The 11,295-nt window shown below is 44.6% G+C and overlaps 1 protein-coding gene across 1 annotated transcript; it reads left to right on the top strand.

Moving 5' to 3' along the window:
- The first annotated feature begins 310 nt into the window (after positions 1-310).
- Positions 311-10,172, top strand: NKX2-8 (NK2 homeobox 8). The gene is made up of 2 exons (XM_060757831.2): positions 311-533; positions 9,622-10,172. The coding sequence occupies exons 1-2, from the start codon at positions 311-313 to the stop codon at positions 10,170-10,172; spliced, it is 774 nt and encodes a 257-aa protein (XP_060613814.2).
- The last annotated feature ends 1,123 nt before the right edge of the window (positions 10,173-11,295 follow it).

Below are 11,295 nucleotides of genomic sequence, written 5' to 3'. Positions count from 1 at the left end.
CCCCCAACTCTCCAATACCACCCAAGACGTTATTCAGGGCGAACAATCCCCATTATCTGTCCCCACTTTGGCTTAATCAGACAGAACCTGGAATAGCAGAGGCTGCTTCCTGCTGGCTTTGGGAAGAGAGGATTCTCTGGGGGGAAAGGGAGGGAGGGGGCATGAGGTGGGTGCGTGCGGGGGGAGGGGGGAGAGGGAGTCCTCTCTCCCATTAGCCCTTTGGCACTTGACTCAGCAAGGAGGGTGGGAGAGCAACGCTGGTGTGGATGATAACCCGGACCGGGCCAATATAAACGGTTGCCAAGCGGGCATGAGCCAGCCCCGGTCTGGTCGCCTTCCCTGCCAGTCCCCCGGCGTCGCCCCCATGGCAGGCAGGATCAGCTTCACCGTCCGGAGCCTCTTGGATTTACCCGAGAAGGACGGCGAAGGAAGCAGCGGCCAAAGCAGGAGAGACGCTGAGCCTATGGACGGGGGCTACAGAGGCGGATCCCTCTTCGGGGAATGGATGGAGACTGATCGGAACCACTATGTGTGTGAGTGAGAGGAAGAGGTTGAGAGTGAGCGAGTGCAAAGGGTGGCCAGGGGGACCATCTCGCTGCCACACCTTGTTTTGGGGAGGGGGGGGGCGGAAATGGGAGCCATGGCAGGGCCCGCGAAGGAGTGGAGCCCACCTTCCTCTGAGGAGAAACGGGGAAAGCGTGCAAGGCCGGGCAGCGGATCAAGGGGGGAGGCCTCAGGTGGAGAGGAACTGGTCCAGGAAGGTACGGGAAACGAGCTCTTTCGATGGCTCGGGAGGAGAGAGCAAACCTGGTTCTCTCCAGATAATAATCGACCCCAAGAGCTTGGAGGAAATCCTAGACAATTAGTGCCTTGCGAGGGATTCGGGCGTATCGTAAACATTAGGGGTCCCTGAACCCATGCATTAGGGCTAACATAAACCTATGTCACGGTACTCACACAAACCTGCACATTAGGACTCACGAAACACACATAAAATCCACTCATTAGGACTCACAAAACCCACGCATTAGGGCTCACAAAGCACACAGAAACCCACGCAGTAGGAGTCACCAAACGTGCATAAATCGACACGTTAGAACTCACAAAGCCATCAGAACTCACAAAACAAAAAAAAAGAAATTGATTTCCTTGGATTTTAAGGTTTTATCTATAGAAAGCCTTGAGTCTAATATTATTACATTATATATATATATATATATATATATATATATATGACGCTTTCCCTTCTTCTTCTTCTTCTTCTTCTTCTTCTTCTTCTTCTTAATATTGAGAGAAACCTCCCACAGGAGGTAAAACATCCAACCTCCCCTCGGCAGCGTCCTTGGAGACGGTCAGTTCTCTCACATCAGAAGTGACTTGCAGTTTCTCAACTCGCTCCTGTCTTTTATTTCTAGAATATTAGAGTGACCTATATGTTGATCCATCCTTTCACAATTAATCTAACGGGCCTACATTACTATTTTTATTATTATTATTAGATGTATAATCTCTATTGCGTTTTCAAATGGAGTCTGCTTCAACTAGCATGTTTTGTCTAGTTTAGGCTGTAAGAATAGAGATCAATAGATAAGTATAATGTGCCAACACATGGACATACCCGATATATATGGACATACACGACAGTTTAGTCGGAAGTACCATACACACACATACACACACACACACACTATATTCGGGCGTATCGTAAACATTAGGGGTCCCTGGACCCATGCATTCGGGCTAACAAAAACCTATGTCACGGTACATATGGTACTTCGGACTAAATTGTCTTGGATTTCTGAAGGACGAATTCTGTGATATCTAGATATATATCTACGCTATACATTATATTGTTCGTCTTTCTTTTCGTTGCTTTTGAAAAGAATATTTGGTATGTTTGCCTTCGAAAAAACCCCTTTACAATTTACCGATTAGATCTACCATATTCTACAATAAATTCGTGTTGTTAATCTGCAATACATCTCCTAGGAATCTAGTTGGATTGACTGAACCTTTGTTGAAAGCCTTTAATCTATAGACTTTTAGAAAGGTGATTGCCTTCTCTGTTATTTCAACTGATATTTATTTGCAGTTTTGCGGTGCGAGGGTTCACTTGATTTTACGGACATTATTTTTCAGGGAGGATAACATTGGTCATTGAAGTCATAATAGTACCATTCATATATCAATCACAAATATTGTAAATCCCATATTGTGAGGCTCGGAAGGGGTCTGAGGCTGTTAGGAATGGTGGGAGTTGAAGTCCAAAATACCTGGAGGACCAAAGTTTGTTCAGCTAAACGCTGTCATCCTAAACAATTTCACTGGGAATAAACCCATGAAATTCAATGGCATTTATTTCTGAGGGCCCCTCCACACAGCCCTATATCCCAGAATATCAAGACAGAAACTCTCACATTATCTGCTTTGAACTGGGTTATCTGAGTCCACACTCAGATAATGTGGGATTTTCTGCCTGGATATTCTGGTATATAGGATTGTGTGGAAGTGCCCCGAGCAGGCCGCATAAGATTCGGCTATGAAGGGTGCTTGCTTTCAGTGGGAAACCAGGTATTATTATTATTATTATTATTATTAAACTTTATTTGTACCCCGCTAGCATCTCCCGAAGGACTCGATGCGGCTTACAAAGGCCAAGGCCTCCACACAACAGCAATAAACAACAACAATAAAACAAGGCAAAATTAAAAACATAAGCAATAACAAAACATTACACTATTACACAATAAAAAACCATGGCCAGGTCAATGATGGGTACAAGTTAAAAAGTGCTGGGTGTGACAGGTATGTACACATGAGTATGCTTACTCAGAAGTCAGTCCCATCCAACGAGGCACTGGGTTGCAACTAAAGGAGCTTTCCCATAGAACTAGAGCAGCGTTTCTCAACCTGGGGGTTGGGACCCCTGGGGGGTCGCGAGGGGGTGTCACAGGGGTCACCAAAGGCTATCAGAAAGCACATTATTTTCTGTTGGTTATAGGAGTTCTTTGTGGGACGTTTGGCCCAATTCTATAATTGGTGGGGTCCAGAATGCCCTTTGATTTTAGGCGAATGATAAACTCCATAACTACAACTCCCAAATGCCAAGGTCTATTTTCCCCAAAATCCACCAGTGTTCACATTTGGGCATACTGAGTATCTGTGTCAAGTTTGGTCCAGATCCATCATTGTTTGAGTCTACAGTGCTCTCTGGACGTAGGTGAACTACAACTCCAAAACTCAAGGTCAGTGCCCACCAAACCCTTCCAGTATTGATTGTCGAAGGCTTTCATGGCTGGAATCACTGGGTTGTTGTAGGTATTTCGGGCTATATGGGCATGTTCTAGAAGCATTCTCTCCTGACGTTTCGCCTGCATCTATGGCAAGCATCCTCAGAGGTTGTGGAGACTCCTTCTTTGGAAGCTTTTAAACAGAGGCTAGGTGGTCATCTGTCGGGGTGCTTTGAATGTAATTTTCCTGCTTCTTGGCAGGGAATTGGACTGGATGGCCCATGAGGTCTCTTCCAACTATAGGATTCTATGATTCTATGTTGTGGAAAGGAATATTTTGGGAAACCATAACAATGCAAGCTATCGCCTTCTGAGCTTCTAGTGGACAGACACCTAGGCTTTTGTTCCGTATGCTGTCGTCTTCTCATCGGGTGTATCCAGGAGGCATTCTTGAAGGCAATCTAGATGTCCTTTCTCTGTTGAGTCGAAACTCCCTGGCATTTAAAGACAGAGGCTCGCGAGGGAAACGGAGCTCCGTCCCATGGCCTCCGTGCTGTAAACCGTTTAGAACAAGCCCATCTCCTTGGATCCAGACTTAGCCTCATGAACTTGAACAGAACCAGGAAGAGGCGGGCGCGTATCTGAGCACCTTTTCCTGGTTCTGATCTGGTTGGTCATTCTAAATACGGATTCAAGAGGGCGGGGTGGTGTTGCTCTCCTTTCCCCCCCTATCCTTGATGGGCAAGGCAGCTAAACAATTCAAGGAGCTCCTGGTTTGGGTTTCGAATCCAGGAGACAGGGTGAGCTCCAGTCTGTCAGTTCCAGCTTCCCATGCGGGGGCATAAGAGAAATTTCCCACAGGATGGTAACACATCCCGGAGTCCCCTAGGCAACCTCTTTGTAAACAGCCAATTCTCTCACACCAGAAGCGCTTCTGACACGATAAAATTATTCCGAATTCTACCCTAGTATCAGAAACAAACCTTTATTTTGTGCTCATGTAATCCTTGGACCTTCCCAGGCTGACATTCTGGTGCAGGATAAGTCGTGAGTGGAGAACCACCTTTAAGCAATTGTCTCAGATGTTCTCCAAGGTACTGATAGACTAGCCCAACATAGCTGTTTTTGAATTCTTAGGTAGGAGTAAGCCCTAGATTACCTGGTATGATATCATGAAGGGGTTGTTATTGTTAGTATGTGCTTTCAAGGCAGCTGTAATTTAGCTCGACTCTGTCATAGGGTTTCCTTGACAATATTTCTTGAGGGGAGATCATCAACCAACGTCTTCCTTTATGGTTGAGCGAGCGAGCCTTGCTAACGGCCACCCAAGGGCTTTCCTCATCCGAGGGAGGATTTGAACCCTGGTCTCCGGAACTGCTGTGCGCTGGAAATTGAAATGTTCCCCCAAACAGAGTAGATCCATTGAATCCATTGTTGAACGGTATTGGAAAAATCTTTAGATGCATAGGAAAATCACAACGATGCAGTGGATCTACTCTGCTTGAGATTAACAACAAGATTTAGACCTCTGTGTCCTGTGCAAGGCAGTAAGAATGTAATTTAAATGCGGTAACGGATAATAATGTGTGGGTTTATTGTTTATGTGCTACATAATGTGATCTAATGCAATTAAATTCCCTGTTCCCATTAAATCCAATTATTAATTCCCATTAGAGTGGATCCATTGAATCAAGGAGAATTTATTAAATCAATTAGTTTATTCTAAGTCTAATTGTTTATTTAGTTGTTGTGAGTTTTTCAGGCCATATGGCTACGTTCCAGAAGCATTCTCTCCTGACAGTTTCGCCCATATCTATGACAGCAATCCTCAGAGATTGTGAGGTCTGTTGGAAACTAGGCAAGTGGGGTTTATATATCTGTGGAATATCCAGGGTGGGAGGAAGAACTCTTGAGGCAAGTGTGAATATTGCAATTGGCCACCTTCATTAGCATTTAATTGCCTTGCAGCTTCAAAGCCTGGCTGGTTGCTACCTGGGGAAAATCCTTGGGAGTGTTATTTATTTATTTAATGCATATCCCTTCTTTCTCCCAGAAGAGAGAGGCAATTACTTTAAAATTCGGATCATTGTTCATTTAATTTAGAGCACGGTTTTATCAATATTCACTTCAATTTTTGAACGATTAAAAACCTATGAAAGGTACCAATCCACTTGTAACATAATCTCATACTTTACTCGTCATATAGTCACTGACAGAAAACCATCACTTTTGGAGGAAAAAAGGGCGGTATAAATGGACCCGACCTCATCACACTAGAGAATGAATCCACTTTAAATCTGGTTTCTGCCTCCTGCAGAATTCTGGGGTTTGTGGTTTAGTGAGGCTGTTAAAGGCTCCTCCCTAAACTACAAACCCCAGAATTCTGGAGGAGGCAGCAACCGGATTTTAAGTGGATTCATTCTCTAGTGTGATGAAGTCATCACACTAGAGATGATTACGAGCAACATTTCGTAAACACGCATTTGAAACCCTCTCCTTGACGTTTCCTTGGTGTTTACAGAAGCGAAAGGTTGCTTGGATTGTCACAATGACGCAGATGGAGTGGGTGGGTGAATGTAAGCCGATCTTCTCTTTCTGCCGCTCTCTTTAAAAGGCACACCTACCAGCGGAAGGAATTGCGGTCCAAGAAACGAGTTAAGTAGTTTACATGTTAGCTTCAGTCTCTCTCCAGGTCTGCGGTTGGGCAGCAAGCATCATAGCAATCTGTAATCTATAAAGCACAGGATGTTTTCCTTCCGAAATCCTTGAGAACGCTCCATTATTCAACACATACTTGCAATATGTTACCTAGTGCCTCTTCCTTTCCTGAGCCCAGCTTGGACATTTGGCATTTTGTGCTCCATATATGGTAAAAGTCTGTTGTAAAATGTTGAGCGTCACTTTGTTTGCATGAGGTCCCTTTCACATAGCTGAATAAAATCCCACATTATCTGTTTTGAACTGGAATAGCAGTGTGGACTCAGATAACCCTGTTCAAAGCAGATATTGAGGGATTTTCTGCCTTGATATTCTGGGTTATAGGGCTGTGTGAAAGAGCCCTGAGAGACTCATGCAATAGTCCCGTGATTATTTCAGTTCCTGGTGTCCCCTTTCATGGGGACTAGGACATATTTTGGAATTTTTCAATCTGTGAGCCATTTGTTTCGATGTGGACAAGTTTAAGTTAGAACTAGAGTAAATTCTGTCTCTATAACTTAAAAATCCATATGATATTGGTATGTTGTCTGTTCCTAGTGATTATTTTCTTTCCCAAGTGTTCCGAATATAGCTTTCACTTCACTTTCTAAAGTTCTAGGTTCATCTTCAAATGGGTCTTCTATTAATAAATCTGTTTTCCTATCGTTGTCATTGTTATTATTATTGATATTGATGTATTTATGTGTTATGGCATGATATGTATTGTTTTGTAAGCCACCCCAGTTCCTTTTTGGGAGATGGTGGCAGGATATAAATAAAGTATTGTTATTTTTTTATTATCATAATCTGCTTTGTATAGTTCTTCAATGTACTGTTTCCATCATCATCTTTTCAGTCCTTCTTGGCCATGCATTATGCCCACCTGCTGATTATAAGGCACTCAACACTTGGTTTATATTTCTATTTGATTTCTTGGATCTTGGGAAAGAATGTTCTGATTTCTCTTTTGCTGTTTTCAGTTTCTCTCCCTTGAATACTATAGTAGTTTTTCTTGTCCCTGTATACAGGTTGCTGAATAGATGCATTCAGGGTTCTGGACATATTGTATTTTTACTTCTTATCTCCCTTTAACTGATTAAAGAGTTTCATCCCTCATCCATTGAAGGTTCTCTCTCTCTCTCTCTCTCTCTCTCTCTCTCTCTTGGCTGCAGATAATGTCTTTGCATTCCTCCTTAATAATGTCTCTGGTTTTGGTCCAGTATACTTCCTACTGCCAGTCAATTAAACTTAATAGTATAAATGTAGTTTTTACATTTTTAAAAAAATTCTGCAGGAATATATTTCAGGTTGTATTTCAGCACAACAGTTGATTTAACTTTACTCTATTTTTATATACTAGTAGTCCATGGTCTGTACCACAACCTGCTCCTGGTCTTGATTTTAGACAGATAATAGAGCTTCTTCATCTTTAGTTTCCAATGTTGTAGTCTATTTGATTTCTGTGATGTCAAGTGATGTCCATGCATACAATCACCTTTTGAGCTGCTTGAAAAATGATTGTAATGAATAAACTGTTGGCCTTGCAAAATTCAATCAACCAGTCTCTAATTTCAATTTATTTATTCAATGCCATGTTTTTCTAAAATCTTTTATTCTGCTGAATTCCCTACTTTTGATTCTAACCACTTTTGGTTGGCATTATCTTTCTTTCTCTTTATTTTATTGCATTATATTTTAATTCTGTGCTCTCTGGGTTTGTCCCTTTGTAAGCCACCCCTTATCCCTTCCGAATATGAATATTTCCATTCCCAGTATTATGTCTCTGTGGGTGGAATGTAACTTAGATTAAGGTTGCATTCATTTATTTTCCCTGAAGTCTTATTGATAAGATAAGGTCAGCCTTTGTTTATATTATTTGACTGCTTTTGCTACATCTCTCCTCACTATAAATGTCACCCAATTTCTTCTTGGATTTTCATTTCCTAGGTAAAATAGTTACCTGACTCAACATATCTATTGTAATGCTTTTACTTTCCATTTCTTGTTTTACTATGTCTAGTTTCTCCTGGTTCTCACATTCCATGTTCCTAAAATCCTATCCCTTAGGTCCTTTCTCCTTGAGGCTAGTTGTATCAGTAAACACAATGCTAGTCCTAGTTATCCTTTACTGTGTTCCAGTAGCTTGTTGAGTACTATCTGTCCTGAGAGTTGCATCTTCTGGTACTCTTATTTAATTTTGAGTTATGTCCCAATTAATGTTCATGATGAAAGACATTGAGAAGCGATTTTCCATGGATCCTTATGTGCAAATGGCCCTTGGGTTTCATTCGAAGACCATCATCAAAACCCATGGCTGCTCATGTTCCATTGTGTAGCTGTAGATTATAGAATTGCAATTCTTTATATAGAATTACAAAAAATTAGAGTTTATTTTTACAGGGGAAGGGAAAGTTATATTTCCAAGTTGTGGATGGTCGAATCCATGGACACAGAGAGCCTGCTGTTCTGAGAAGTAATAACTATGGTGACACCCCTGTTGTTTGTGACAGATCCTCCACCAGTGCTACCCATCCAACCACAACCTTACTACTACTGCTGCCTAGTAGCTGCTGGACACATCTAGTCTGCCTTCTCAGTAAAACCCTGTCTGTCATGTAAGACCCATAGACAGTTGTCTCACAAAGAGCATGCACTACCGTTACCTTTCCTCTTTATGAGTAAACTTTACCAAGCATGAGCAAACTTGGGCCCTCCAGGTGTTTCGGACTTCAACTCCCACAATTCCTAACAGCCTCAGGCCCTTTCCTTTCCCCCCTCAGCCTCTTAAGCAGCTAACACCTTCCAACGAAGGGTACCCCAGGCAGCAACCAGTTAGGCTTTGAAGCTGAAAGGCCATTACATGTAATCAAGGTGTCCAATTACAATATTCACACTTGCTTCCAGCAGACAAGAGTTCTTTTTCCCACCCTGAACATTCCAGAGATATATAAACCTCACTTGTCTAGTTTCTAACAGACCTCACAACCTCTGAGGATGCTTGCCATAGATGTGGGCAAAACTCAGGAGAGAATGCTTCTGGAACATGGCCACAAAGCCTGGAAAACTCACAGCAACCCAGTCTTTAATATAGTTTGACATCACTTAAACTACCCCGAGCTATGGAAACATGGAAGTTGCAGTTTTACAAGGTACTTTGTCTTTTCTCCCAAATAGTGCTGGTGTTAAGCCTTGGTAGTTAAAGTGGTACCAAGCTGCATTCATTCTACAGAGCAGACATGATAGCCATATATAAATATGTGAGGGGAAGTCATAGGGAGGAGGGAGCAACCTTGTTTTCTGCTGTCCTGGAGACTAGGAAGTGGAACAATGGCTTCAAACTACAGGAAAGGAGATTCCACCTGAACATTAGGAAGAACTTCCTGACTGTGAGAGAGCTGTTCAGCAATGGAACTCTCTGCCCCGGAGTGTGGTAGAGGCTCCTTCTTTGGAGGCGTTTAAGCAGAGGCTGGATGATCATCTGTCGGGGTGCTTTGAATGCGATTTTCCTGCTTCTTGTTAGGGAGTTGAACTGGATGGCCCACGAGTTCTCTTCCAACTATGATTCTATGTACATTCATCTTCAATCTGAACTAATAGTTCTGTTTCCCCCCCCCCCCCTTTCTCCCTCCCTCTCCCTCTCCCTCTCCCCCCCCCTCTCTCCCCCTCCCTCTCTCCCTCTCCCTCTCCCCTCCAGCTTCGGATGAGAGCTGCGGCGAGAGCAGGATTCACCCCACGGCGATGGCTCCGGCTCCAAGGGGTTTGGAGGAGGAGGAAGAGGAGGAAGAGGAAGAGGAGGAGAAGAAGAAGAAGCGTCGCGTGCTCTTCTCCAAGGCGCAGACGCTGGCGCTGGAGCGGCGCTTTCGGCAGCAGCGCTACCTGTCTGCGCCGGAGCGGGAGCAGCTGGCCCACTTGCTCCGCCTGACGCCCACCCAGGTCAAGATCTGGTTCCAGAACCACCGCTACAAGATGAAGCGGGCCAAGGGCGCCGAGAGAGGAGGAGGAGAAGCCGGAGGAGGGGGCCTCGGGGCCCGCGAGGGGGCGCCTCTCCTGCGCCGGGTGGTGGTGCCCATCCTGGTCAGGGACGGCAAGGCCTGCCAGAGCTGCACCGGGGCTGCCACCCCTCCAGGGCAGGACTACGGCCTCCCCGGGACCTACCCGGCCTTTCCCCAGGCCGCTTCCCTCGGCCTTTTCCCCGCTTACCAGCACTTAGCGCCGCCGGCCTTGGTGTCCTGGAACTGGGGCTGATGGGCAAGGGTGGGTCAGCCTCGTCGCCTGGCCGACTGCCTTGCAAGAGAGACCCTCCGCGGCCTTTCCTGTGCCTTGGAGCCTTTGGACTGGTGCTTTCTTCTCTCAAGGCCGGGGAGGAACTAGGTGGGGCTTATTCCTGGGCGCTGCTCTTAACTGGTCCCTCTCAGGAAACATGACTCTGGTCTATGTTCTGTTTCAAAACCCATGTCAAAGCTATGCATGGTAGTTGTCTTTCAGCGATCTGTAGTGGAAGACAGAGTCAAGTGGAAGATAGAGCCAACTTGGCTTGGGGCTATTCCAGAAACAAGAACACAAACCAATGGACTCAAATTAGAAGAAAAGTGATTCCAGCTCAGTGGTCCTCAACCTGTGGGTCCCCAGATGTTTTTGCTGAAATGTTGCCATGCAAATGCCTGAAACATTAAGACACAGCATGTAGCAGAGATGAGCTGAAAGCTATGGGAATAGAACGAGGCAAAATGCCAGCAGTGGCTAAAGGGCTTAAACTGGTCTAAGACCCAATCATACATAGAATTATAGAATCATAGAGTTGGAAGAGTCCTAGTGAGCCATCCAGTCCAACCTCCTGCCAAGAAGCAGGAAAATCGCATCCAAAGCACCCCTGACAGATGGCCATCCAGCCTCTGTTTAAAAGCCTCCAAAGAAGGAGCCTCCACCACACTCCGGGGCAGAGAGTTCCACTACTGAACAGCTCTCACACTCAACAAGTTCTTCCTAATGTTCAGGTGGAATCTCTTTTTTTGTAGTTTGAAGCCGTTGTTCCGTGTACTGGTCTCCAGGGCAGCAGAAAACAAGCTTGCTCCCTCCTCCCTGTGACTTCCTCTCGCATACTTATACATTGCTATCATGTCTTCTCTCAGCCTTCTCTTCTTCAGGCTCTCCATGCCCAGCTCTGTCAGCCGCTCCTCATAGGGCTTGTTCTTCAGACCCTTGATCATTTTATTTGCCCTCCTCTGGACACATTCCAGCTTGTCAACATCTCCCTTCAATTATGCTGCTCAACATTGGACACAGTATTATAGATGTGGTCTAACCAAGGTCGAATAGAGGGATAGCATGACTTCCCTGGATCTAGACATTATACTCCTATTGATGCAGG

This window comes from Anolis sagrei, chromosome 1, assembly GCF_037176765.1.
Source record: "Anolis sagrei isolate rAnoSag1 chromosome 1, rAnoSag1.mat, whole genome shotgun sequence".
Lineage (NCBI taxonomy): Eukaryota > Metazoa > Chordata > Lepidosauria > Squamata > Dactyloidae > Anolis > Anolis sagrei.
This window is presented reverse-complemented; position numbering and strand designations above follow the sequence as displayed.